General features: G+C 38.9%; 2 protein-coding genes across 3 annotated transcripts in view; one reads left to right on the top strand and one right to left on the bottom strand.

Moving 5' to 3' along the window:
• The window catches only part of iqcg (IQ motif containing G), a 35916-nt gene extending 22728 nt beyond the window's left edge, over positions 1-13188 (top strand). Inside the window, exons 5-10 of one of the 2 annotated variants that reach the window (XM_067994622.1) lie at positions 610-691; positions 1547-1708; positions 2700-2774; positions 5963-6094; positions 6727-6828; positions 11504-13188. In XM_067994622.1, the coding sequence (XP_067850723.1) occupies positions 610-691; positions 1547-1708; positions 2700-2774; positions 5963-6094; positions 6727-6828; positions 11504-11629 (679 nt within the window). In that variant the 3' untranslated portion in view covers positions 11630-13188. The remainder of the gene's footprint in view (positions 1-609; positions 692-1546; positions 1709-2699; positions 2775-5962; positions 6095-6726; positions 6829-11503) is intronic. The other variant, XM_067994623.1, reaches the window with a different exon arrangement.
• rpl35a (ribosomal protein L35a) overlaps positions 1-13200 on the bottom strand; it is a 290790-nt gene that overhangs the window by 27721 nt on the left and 249869 nt on the right. The window lies entirely within an intron of this gene.

Below are 13200 nucleotides of genomic sequence, written 5' to 3'. Positions count from 1 at the left end.
TGGATAGAAATTCCGTATTCTGCCACTGCAGTCGCCAGGGCACTCTTACGTACTCTGTAGATAAAAAATGATGAGATGTTGTTCCCTGTGGTACTCAAGAGACTGCCTACAAACACTCTCTGAAGGATGGGAATGTGATAGTATGATGAAGGGAATTTGAAAACTGTTTACTGGCAGCTTACCTACCCTGGTGAACAGAGTGTTAAAACATTAAACCAACTGGTTGGTGAAATGCTCCAAAATATAAACAAATTAAAGTATGCCAAGAATAAGTGACTCGGCCATAGTTCTGACTTTTGGTTGAGTTTGAAAACAGAGGTTCGAGCTTTTGGGCCAAAAGGACAAATTGCACATTTTTAAAAGCAGATCAAGCTCACCGAAATCCAAAACTTTGCTTGGGCCTGGCTATATAAAATAAAAACCTGACCGAGTTTGGATTCCTATCTGGATTTTCACTCAATCCTAATTGCAATAGTGGAAGTTACAAAAGTAAAGTTAATTTTAGTCTTACAAATTTGTTAATCAGTGAGTTGTTGCAGGTTTTTGGGGCTAATAGTAAATGCTGCTATGTCTTCATGTTGTACTTACACTTTTTTTTACATTTCACAGGGAAGAAGAAGGCAGAAGAAAAATTAAAGTTCTGAGAAAACAGCTGCAAAATTTACAAAGAGAAAAGGAGGCTGAACAACAGGTTCTGAGCTTTTCCTTATGTGAAATCTTTCATGCTCTCTACTAGAGAACTCTGCTCATGAGCCTGTTAATAGAGCAGCTTGAGAAACTTCCAATATTTTTGCAAATTAAAAGGATAATTAGGTATTTTTCCAAATAAATTAAGGCAATGTGGAATTTTACTATTTATAGTACTTTAGCTTATAATCAGTGATTTGTTTTTAATTGTTTCAGTGATTTCAGTTTTAATCACAGCTCTGGTCAGATCTCTGTGTAAAGTTAAAGAAAAAAATCTTTAACCAAGCTGTTTTTATAAGCCAATGATCGGTGAAGAGTCTTTGTTTAACTTTACACACAGAGGAAAATGCACTCAATATCACTTCCAGCTACCGGTGAAACCTGGTGTTTTGGAACTATAATTTCCACTAAGTAGGAGGTGAAGCATCACAAATTGCAATTTTCTGACAACAGAGTGATGTGTTTAGGGCAATTGCAGACAGGTGTCTCCACCTTTAAAAAACTTATTCGGGGAATGGGTGACAATGACACAACATTACAATCATCTGCTTTCGCCTCAACAACTTGGCCAGTTCAGTTCAAAGAGGGGTGAAGATCACTGCATTCATGATGAAATGGGAAGACACAGCTTTGTTCTCTGCAATTGCAATTTGAACAGTTTAGATGGAGTGAATGAAAATTCAGGCAACTTCAACCCGGTCCTCAGAACACAAAAACACCATCATCTTGGACACAAATTAGTTTAAAAAACAGAAATACAACCTTATGTACTCAGGTTATTGATCATACACTGAAGTAATTGCAGAGATCTAAAGTAATTGCAACCACTGACCCCTGTCTACATTTTTTTTCTGACCAGCATAAAAATGAGATGATCGCCCACCTAAAAGACCAATTGCAAGAGATGAAGGCAAAAACCACTATGGAAGGGAAGTACATGAAGAAAAACGCAGAACTGCAGGTCTTGCAGACACAAAATAAATGTGCTGATGAGGAGAACAAGCTGCAGGGAGAGATTCAGGTCAGAAAAAGAAAGGGAACTCAAATTTAACTGTACTGACATTTTGAGGCCAGAAAGATTTGGTAGTTTAAAGCAGTGAAACAACAGTCCAGATTCTGATCCATCCATGCCATTTCTGGTGCTGATCTTTCTCAGTCTCTGCTAGATCTAATGCTCGTGATACTGACACCTATACATTCTGTGCTCCAGATGCTGGCACCAGTACAGGTCTATGCTCCAGCTACTAGATAGTGATCAGGAGCAGGGACCCTGGCTGACCTTTCGCCTCCTTGGCAAGGGGACATTGAGATCAACTGTGGTGTTCTGACTGCTAACCTGGCTAAGATCAACCAACTCAGGACAGAACAGGGATTACACCTGTGACAATCCTGCTCTGTATGGTTCAGTACTACATCTGGCGGTTCATTTACCCAGTGAGCTACCAAAGTAGCGCTCTCACTGTAATTTAAAAAAAAGTTAATTTTCAATTACAATTACATAAAAGACTCATATTGTAATTAGCTGTTTACATAACCAGTTTAAATTTGTTCCAGCTGACAAACTTCCCCAGTTATCATTTTTAGCATCTTGAATAAGGAGGTAGATTTTGTTTTTAATCTTGCCAGTGAGGGTCTCCATCCTTACACACGAAATTAAGTAAAAGCATACTCCATAACCTCACTCCACTGTATACTGGTGGCTAAATGGAGAACTTTTTCCTAAATGCTTAAAGACAAGTTGTACACAGAGTACGGGGGTGGGGAATGAACGGAACCTACACCTAGTCGATATGAACATTGTACGAATGTCCCGTGCTTCTTGGCTGTCTCAGTAAGCACAGTTAGTTCACGTGAATATAATGTGGTATTAACGTTAACGCTGGAACGGAGATTAGAACGGTTATATTAAAAGGGTTTAAATTTTTTAAAAATAGTAAAATATTGATGGCGTATTTCCAAGTCAACATTTTAAAATCTCTTACATTCCATTAAATTTGCTTTTCGTTAACCAGCTCTTGAAAAGTAAAATTGATCAGGAGTTTCAGATTCACTTGGAGATTGAAAGGTTCCTGAAGCAACATCAAGCAGTAAGTAACCGAGTCCCTCAAATTAAATGTAAAGAACTGTACTTTAAGATAAAAAAGGTGAATATGCCTGAATTACAGGAGCAATTTTGAATTTATCCTGACCTTGTGGAGGCTTAGTGGGATGGTACACATACCAACTTATGGGTTTGAGACATGGAGCGGTAAAGGGAGATAGCTTAGATATCCTGAAACAGTCTCAGATGTGTCATGTTTTGAAAGGAAATTCCAGGTTCAAAGATCCTAAAATTCACAGTGTCATATAGCGAAAACCGCTGCATCTTGAGAGTTACATAAAATGGTGCTGCTGGCTATGGAACAGCCAATCATGCCAATACACATATCTGAGAATCTCCATTTTCACAAACTATTGAGTGCAGTCAAGCACATTATCAATCACAAATGCCTGGCTCACAGAATAGTGGATAGTTTCTTCATGTGTACAGTGCAAAAATGGAAAATTCGTTAAAAAAAAATCCAAAAGTCTAACATTTTTACCTACAAACTATTTGAAGTACCACATCTAAATTGTGTGATAGTATTGATAAAAGGAATTACAGCATTAAAAAAAATCCCATTTGTATCTGTGCTGGTGCTAGTGTTTTAATCTGAGCTATCTATTACAATCCCATTTTCCTGCTCTTTCCGTTTCATTTTATATTTTTCCTTTTAAAACTTATTCAATTACTTTTAAAATTATATACAGAGTTTTAATAGCCACTTGTGCTAATGCAATCCATGTCCTAAGGTGTGGGGGGAAAAATCCTCTAGCATCCCCCGTTGTTCCTTTAGAAATCTCAGTTGTTGATCTATCCTTATGCCCCACTATTACTAATTCATCAACTAGTGAAAACAATCTTTCATTATTTACCTTCAAAACTTTTCAGAATTTTGAAAATCTCTACCCATCTTGTCTTTAAATATCTCCCACTGCTGGTCCACTGTTTGATCTGTCATTTAATCCACCAATTTATTTGGGTTCGCTGTCCTTTCATGCCACTAAAATTAGCAAATCTCCAAAGCAACAATTTCACATTTTCTCCTCTTTATCTATTTTCAATGTGAACCAAATTAGGTTATAAACACTACTTTCAGAAGCTTACATGTCTGGCTTTGTTACCCACAACTGATTCTAGCATTGCATAATTTGTTGCTAGACAAGCAACACACTGATTAAGGAAGTAGTCCTGGATGCTTTCTAAAAATGTATCCCCCTTATGACCACAACATTTTGCCTTATCCAAGTCCAGTTTAGGACAGTTGGTGCCTTCTAACCTATAATACAACATTCCTGAAATGACTAATTTTTTTCTGTTTCTTCTCGATTTCCATTCTTCATTGTTATAAAACAATGAATTAATTTCACAGGCTGTTTAATATCTCAAACAGGGCAGCGCTACAATGGCTGTGTCATTCCAGGGCTTGGAAGGAAGAAATAATCAGCCAAGTTTCCTGCTGATTGATTAAGAGAACCTTGCCAGAAGCATGTACAAAATTGGAGTTGGTTGTAATGTCAGACATCAAATACTTTGTTGACACTAACTGCCTGGGCTCATACATAAAGACTGGCCATTTGTTTCTTATACAGCAGTAGCCCAGCAAGACTTACTGCCAATTCTCAGAACATTAAGTTGTGGTCAGGTTGCTGTGAATCTTTCACCAAGTTTTTTCTTACTCAAGTGGTTTTCATTTTGCTATTTTTTTTTAATTGAAGCACATATCATTCACAAAATCCCATGAGGTTCTGCAATTATGTTATGTAACAGGAAACTAAAACTAGAAAAAAAAACAAGAATTGAAGTTAATGCTAAAGCACTCCGATGGCTCAGCTGGTTAAGGCAATAAGAAGCTGAACTATACAGACCAGGAAAGTCCCAGATTCAATCCCTACTCTGTATGGAGTTAACTGATCTCAGAAGATGTTGGCAGATGCACAACAATTGGCCCTTGGCTTGAGGGATAAATTGGTCCACATTCCCACTTATGACTGTCGTCCACTGATCCCCATTGGAAATAGATGTGAATAGACATAATTGGGTCTTTGGCCTCCCAAAGTCTACCAATACTCAAGTCTAGATTTTCCAACTGGTGTTATTTTAATGCCAGAACTAAAATAACACTCATTGGAAAATCTAGGCCTCACTCCTAAGTTCCAAGAATAATCCCTTGGACAAAGTAATGCAGGGTATCCAGAAACTATAGAAATGTACCCCTGCAAGAGTCATAGAGTTATACAGCACGGATAGAGGCCCTTCGGCCCATCGTGTCCGCGCCGGCCATCAGCCCTGTCTACTCTAATCCCATATTCCAGCATTTGGTCCGTAGCCTTGTATGCTATGGCATTTCAAGTGCTCATCCAAATGCTTCTTGAATGTTGTGAGGGTTCCTGCCTCCACAACCCTTTCAGACAGTGAGTTCCAGACTCCAACCACCCTCTGGGTGAAAAAGTTCTTTCTCAAATCCCCTCTAAACCTCTCGCCTTTTACCTTGAATCTATGTCCCCTTGTTATAGAACCCTCAACGAAGGGAAAAAGCTCCTTAGTATCCATCCTATCTGTGCCCCTCATAATTTTGTACACCTCAATCATGTCCCCCCTCAGCCTCCTCTGCTCCAAGGAAAACAAACCCAATCTTCCCAGTCTCTCTTCATAGCTGAAGTGCTCCAGCCCTGGTAACATCCTGGTGAATCTCCTCTGCACCCTCTCCAAAGCGATCACATCCTTCCTGTAGTGTGGCGACCAGAACTGCACACAGTACTCCAGCTGTGGCCTAAGAGGGAAAGCATTCAAGAGAGGAGGGGGAAGAAAAAAAGCTATTGCTTTAAATATAACTTCATTGTTAAATGGGATAAATTGGGGGCTGAAAATAAATGAACTATAAAAAGGCAAAAATATCCATTAAACTGTAAAGTTGAAAGACACACTAAAAACACCATCTAGACCATTATCTTGTCTGTTTATTATTGTTAGAATGCTATCTCTGATGAAATATACTTCAGCATTATATCTAATGTAGTACCAGCATTTAATAAATAGATAAAACATTTGTGAAAAGACAAGAGAAAAAATAACCATAATATTCCACCTTTAAATATTTTGAACATTCTGGAATCTGCTTAATTTTTCTGTTGATTAAAGTACGTTGGAGTTCTACTTTTATTGCTCTCCACTCTTTCTCTGTTTGTCAATTAGGAACTGGAAGAAAAGCTGGAATTTTGGATGGAAAAATACGATAAAGACGTTGAAACAAAGCAAAGTGATCTGATTGCTCTGAAAACATCCAAGACCAGTGATTTACAACGGCTCAGGGAATACTCAGAAAAGGTAATGCCACTAATCTACTTTTTACACATCATCATGATCAGAATTTTCCTAACTTCTTTTCCTGTGCCTCGGATAGTTTTCTACTGTACAAGCGCAGATAAAAATGCACCAAGTGTTAAAATGGTTAGGCTATTAACGTAACAATCCAAGCTGTGTGTTTGAGAAAGAAACAATTTAATGTGAAATACTTTGGGTTATCCCGAGGGCATGAAATGTGCTTTATAAATGCAAGTTCTTTCACTCCTTCCAATTATACACAGTAAATCCCCACCCCATGGCTGGGAAACAGGAAGTTCGGTAAGCTTGGAGAACGGAGCAGGGATCCAACATGTGCTTCTAAATTTAGGACTGCAGAACTACATAGAATGACTGTCTTTATTTTCTGAGAACATTCATTGCAGTGAATTGTTTTGAGATATTTATGAGACACATTAAATAAATGCACATCATTCTTTCATTGTACTGCTCAAGGAGCACAGCGACCAAATATCCTGACAATTATGAGACTGCTGATCCACTGGAATTTTTGAAACAGGTTTTGGACTAGGCTGCTTCTTCATTATTTTATTCAAATTAATAAAGGGAAAGAAAAGGTAAATGTCTGCTAATATTTTACCATTCTATCCCTTCAGTATTTGACATATGAACAAGTGATAATCGAGGATAGGGTTGAGAGGGAGAACGAATGGAAGAAAAGGACACGAGAAGAGACTGAATTTAAAAGCATCATTAAGGTAAAATTACATGCAATTTCATTCGATTATATTCCTCTGTCATAAGGTCAGAAGTGGGGATGTTCGCTGATGATTGCAGTGTTCAGTTCCATTCGCAGCCCCATAGATAATGAAACAGTACGTGCCCGCATGCAACAAGACCTGGACAACATCCAGGCTTGGGCCAATAAGTGGCAAGTAACATTCGCGCCAGACAAGTGCCAGGCAATGACCATCTCCAACAAGTGAGAGTCTAACCACCTCCCCATGACATTTAACGGCATCCTGAGGGTCATCATTGACCAGAAACTTAACGGGACCAGCCACATATATACTGTGGCTACAAGAGCAGGTCAGAGGCTGGGTATTCTGCAGCGAGTGACACTTCCTGACTCGCCAAAGCCTTTCCACCATCTACAAGGCACAAGTCAGGAGTATATTGGAATACTCTCCAGTTGCATGGATGAGTGCAGCTCCAACACTCAAGAAACTTGACATCATCCAGGACAAAGCAGCCCACTTAATTGGCACCCCATCCACCACCCTAAACATTGACTCCCTCCATCACTGGCACACCGTGGCTGCAGTGTGTACGATCTACAAGATGCACTGCAGCAACTCGCCAAGGCTTCTTCGACAGTACCTCCCAAACCCGCGACCTTTACCACCTAGAAGCACAAGGGCAGCAGACGCATGGGAACACCACCACCAGCACGTTCCCCTCCAAGTCACACACCATCCCGATTTGGAAATATATCGCCGTTCCTTCATCGTCGCTGGGTCAAAATCCTGGAACTCCCTACCTGTGGGAGTACCTTCAGCACATGGCCTGCAGCGGCGGCTCACCACCACCTTCTCAAGGGCAATTAGGGATGGACAATAAATGCTGACTTTGCCAGTGACGCCCACATCCAATGAATGAATAAAAAAAAATATGAAACGTCATATTAGAATGAGCACCTGGGACCAACTCACTCAAACTGTTGATGTCTGGCTGCAGGAAACTCACCTGAATGATGCAATAGAACCATCTTAACAGTTAATAACGTAATTGTACAAAATAAATTTTCTTCTGACAGGTTTACACTGAAACAAGAATGTTCTGTTCACTCAAATCATTCCAATGATTTAAAAAAAAACACTGTGCCATTATACATTTTAGCAACATTATAACTAAATTCAGACTATTTAAACACAAAGCAAGAAATCTGAAACAAAATCAGAAAATGCTGGAAACTCTCAGCAGGTCATGCAGCATCTATGGAGAGAACAGGCAAGTTATGTTTTAGGTGTAGACCTTTAATCAGAACTGGATGTTACTATAGACGAACAGCATTTAAAAAGAAAAAGAACAACGGGAAGGGGGTGGAATAATACACACACATACAAGAAGAAATAGAATGTCCTGTAAAGTGCAAGTGGAAAATAGGAGATGGTTAAATGCAGGTGATATTAGCATGAGACAATATGAGACATAATGAGAGAAATTAAAGACAGTTATGAGATATGGAGAATGTGTTAATAGTTCAGGAGCTGGAGGGTAAGATAGGTAGAAATGCAAGCATAAAAAACTGGTAAAGTGAAGCAAGCTCCAGTGGTTCAGGAACCTGGGAGAAGAAAAAAAGGGTCAACATCTATCTTATATTTATGGCCCCTAGTTTTGGACATCTCACAAGTGGAGACATCTTCACTAGGTTTATCCTAGCGAATGACTTCATAACTTTAAACACCTCTGAGGGGTGACCGGATAGAGGTCTTCAAAATTATGAAGTGGTTTGATGGGGTAGACGTAAAGAAGATATTTTCACTTGTGGGGGAGTACAAAACTAGGGGCCTTAAATAAGATAGTCACCAATAAATCCAATAAGGAATTCAGGAGAAACTTCTTTACTCAGAGCGGTGAGAATGTGGAACTCGCTACCACATGGAGTGGTTGAGGCGAATGACATACATGAATTTAAGGTGAAGCTAGACAAGTACAAGGGAGAAAGGAATAGAAGAATGCGTGGATAGGCCAAAAAGGAGGAGACTCGTACGGAGAATAGATCTGTTCGGCTGAATGGCCTGTTTCTATGCTGTCAATTCAATGTTACATGAATGGTACAGACCACTCCGCCAGAAAGGTGGTAGATCCATCCCACAATGCCAATACTTCCTGCCAAAGAGAAAGTGGGAGCTGAAGTTAAGGTCTCAAGTTATTAAAGTCAATATTAAGGCCAGAGGACTGCAAATTGCCTTGACAGATAAGGTGCTGTTCCTTGAGCTTGCATTGAAGGGTAAAAGACATAGAAGTCAGAGGCACAGGGTATTAAAGTGGCAAGCGCCATGGAACTTGGGGTCGCACTTGTAGATAGAATGGAGGTGTTCGGTAAAGTGGTTACCTAATCTGCAATTTATCATCTTGATTTAAAGGGGGCTGCACTATCAGCAGCTAATACAGTATACTAGGTTGGAGGAAGATGATGTGCTGAATGTGGATGCCAGTGAAATTGAAGATGAGAATGGGGGCCCTATCACAGTTCTGAGAGGGGGAAGGAGCGTAAGGGCCAAATCACGGGAAACGGATCTATCAACCATGGTGGAGGGGAACCTTTGGCTGAGGAAAAAAAGTCATTTTGAAAGGTGGCACCATTAGAGCAGATGCGACGGAGTCAGAGAAGGGAATGGGAGGAAGTATAATCCAGGTAGTTGTGGGAGTCAGTGAGCCTTGTAATATGTCTGTAGACACCTATCCTCAGAGATAGAGAAGTCCAAGAGAAGAGTCAGATATGGACCAAGAAAAGGTAAGGGATGGGTGGAAATTTGAAGAAAAATTAATGAAGTTCTCTAGATCAGGACAAGAGCAAGATGCAGCATTGACAGTCATTATTGTAATGGAAAAAGATCAGGGAGCAGATCTGAGTAGGACTGGAACAAAGAGTGTTCAACATATCCTACAGAAAGACAGGCATAGCTAGGCATATGGGTTTCCACAGTAACACCTTTTATCTAGAGGAAGTAAGTTTTTCAAGAACAAGTTCTGCCTGCGAGACAACCAGGGAAGTCTTAATCCTGTCCCCCTCGCAGGTATGGGCCCAGACCATGGCACAACTGCCCACAAACTGCACTCGGACTGCAGGATAACTGTTGTAGAGGTTAAGCACCATCATTCCAGTTCCTAGTGGTCATGTGTTCACAATAAAAACTTCCCCTAATTCAGCATTAGCCGACCATCTCACCTTGAAAGGTCACACGATGCCTGATGTAGGAAACAGAAATTTTGTAGGTAGAACATGGTAACTTTTTCTTACAAAAAGTAGGCCAATAATTTTTAAAAGTACAACAGTTTAAAAAACAAATTCCCTATGGGACACTACCAGATTGCATTGGCTGATATTTTGTTCAACTCAGAGGTTCTAAGCATGTACAAACTTTAGACGACTTTGTTTAGGCCATTCCAACAAGGTAATGGAGTATAGGGAACCTAAACAATACTTTCTCCATAGCAATTTAACACTGACCTGCAATAGCAGCACTTTGTAGAAGACATCTCTGGCAGCCTGGCATTGCCATTCTCACCTGAAAACAGGAGCAAAATATTTTTAAGCCTCAGTTTCCTGAATCAATAATGGATATGTCCTTCCAGCTAATTTACCACCTAGAGGATGGAACTTCTTGAACTCCTTAGCATGGAGCCAGGAAAGCCTGCACTATAGCATTTGACTCCAGAGGGTATAAATAGGAGAGGGTGAAATTGCTCATGAAAGGAGCATAAGACAACAAATAAAGGAAAGGCAAAACAGTTTAAATGAAAACTCTATTTGCTAAGAAAAGTACATCTTCCAGCATGCTTTGTGGCCTGATATGCATATGCAAAATCCATTAAGCATACAGAGTACACTGAAGCACAAAGTCATACCATAGGCACAGTAAACCCTAGCTTTACCTAGAAGTTTAATTGCTGCCTTTAAGTTTTGTCAAATATTTCCTATTGAAAATATGCTCTGGTCTTTATTAGTTTTTAGTGGTTCAAACAAGAGGACTTTTTAAAATGTGAATTGCTATGGAGGGAATCTTCAATTTTGGGATTATTTAAATAGTATAGTTCTGGTTAAGTATTTACACAACTGTTGAATATCCACTGAATAAAGTTAGTGGGATGATGGTAGCATTAGGCCAGGAATCGAGACATCCTTTAGCAGTGCTCCTAATCAGTCTTGGAAACGGTAACTCCCATCAAAAGACCACGTTAGTACATTTCCAGAACATATGTCTGTACTTAAAAAAAAAGTTAAATAATGGGGAAGGTAAGTTGATATATTTTAATATGAAACTTACACAGATCCAATTGATCCACCACACAGTACAAAAACTATAGGTTTGCAATTGGACAATACTGGGTATTTACATACACAAAGCCAAGATCTTTAGAGTTACTGTATTGAAATCTGTGATTTGTATGTGCATTTGTTGCATTTTGTCCTTGATAGATCAAAGGTATAGATCACTGAAGCATTCCTGTCAGCCCCCAGTTTTAAGAGTATAGGGGCCAACGATCAGTAATGGATCAAGAAACTTTTGGATTCCTGGTGTACAATTATGACAGTGGGAAGAAATCAGTGAAGTACCTTGTTTTTAATCTTTACTGGGATCGGACAATCCTACAGAAATCCCTTGATTTTCCTTTGTATGAGACACTTATCTTTTTCCCCCACAGCTCCAATCATGGTGGCGAGGGGTCATGGTTCGCAGAGGGATCGGAATCTACAAATACATTAAAAAGAAAGAAGGAAAAGGAAAGGGAAAGGGAAAGGGAAAGGGAAAAGGAAAAGGAGGCCGATAAGAAGAAATTAAGCCATTTCTTTCTACATATTTTCAGCATCCATCTAATGATTTATTTTCTGTCAAAATGTAAAGGTTATTACTCGACAATACAGACCAATTGAAAAAGCAAATTTTACTGAGTTAAGTTGTATTGACTGAATAAAGTTGCAATTTTTAAAAAATCAAGTGCTTATCATAATAAGTTAAAAACTATTACATTCTTCACCCTGGAAAAACAATTTACCACCCCCCCAAGATGCTGACTGTTCCTAGGGTACAGTTCCCCAGCTGGCAACTGCTTTCTGGTACTTTGCTTAAATGATCACTCTTAATGTATGTGCCCAGTGATTGCTGCCACTACCATATAGGCTGCTGACAAAGTCCAGTTCTGTTCTCACCCACTGTCCGCACGTGTACTTTTCAGGAGAGGTCACTCACTGACATTCTATCTACAATTATTAGCAGAAGAAATTTCACCCCCAAAGTCTATTTCTGTAGAGCAGGATTAGTCTCTGCAGTGGTCTTGATTAAGAACAGTCAAGAACGCCAATATTTGATCACTTAACTATTGGCTATCCATACAGATTAGAAATAAATGAAATGAATTAGAATTTCAGCAGGGACTTCATCAGACTCTTCATTCCTTTCAAAAATGGACCTACTGTAACCAAACTATCAACATCGACTGGCTACTTGTTACAGCTTTGATATACCCAGCTACAATTTAATCAAGCAGCTCATGTGTGAAAATTTAGTTATCCAATTCACTATATAAATCAAAAACTGTCCAATCGAATCAACACAGACAAAAATTCAAGTTGTGTATTTAAATCTTTTGAATCTACGCTGTCAGAACATGAATGGTATTCAGAGTCTACATATAATTTCATCACTGTCAATTGTTTTTAAAAACACCCCATCTCATTTCCAAATAAGGTAGAAACTATCATAATTGAGCTTCATAAAAAGTTCTGTTCATCAGCCCATTCTTCCAGGTTAGAGGATCTGTATAAAGATGTATGTCTGTCAGAACAATGGAGGAGAAAAAAAAAAAATCAGGAAGAAAGATACAAGCATCTGTAACAGCAGAAACTGAAAAGGCTAAAAAAAAGACAAACCCGTGCAGATGTTTTAAGTCAAATACAGATTTTGCTGTGGCACCTCTAAGGAAAACTTGTCTTTATCCAGATGGCCACTGTTGGATAAATTTGGTCAGTTTCTTTCCCTCAAATGCATATTATGTGTATTACTTGAATTTTTGTCTACGTTGATTCGATTGGACAGTTTTTGATTTATATAATGAATTGCATAACTAATTTTCTTCAAATGCATATAGTGGACACAACTGGAGCAGTATGTTAGGTCGTAAAGGACACACAAATGGATTTAAAGAATCTTCTCAGAAGCCTTATTTAGAATTAGTTGATTCTAAAATGTTTAAGGATATACAGTATAGCAGAAATGTACTGACCATCCTTACCTCCGCTCTTTGCGAAACCAAATTAAACATTTTATAACGAATAGTTGATCAGTGTTTGTACCTTTTCTTTTAAATTAATAAATTATATTAGAAGTCAACTCTTACATGTT

Source organism: Heptranchias perlo, chromosome 13 (assembly GCF_035084215.1).
Source record: "Heptranchias perlo isolate sHepPer1 chromosome 13, sHepPer1.hap1, whole genome shotgun sequence".
Lineage (NCBI taxonomy): Eukaryota > Metazoa > Chordata > Chondrichthyes > Hexanchiformes > Hexanchidae > Heptranchias > Heptranchias perlo.
The sequence above is the reverse complement of the archived record's forward strand: the minus strand, read 5'-3'. Positions and strand labels throughout refer to the sequence as shown.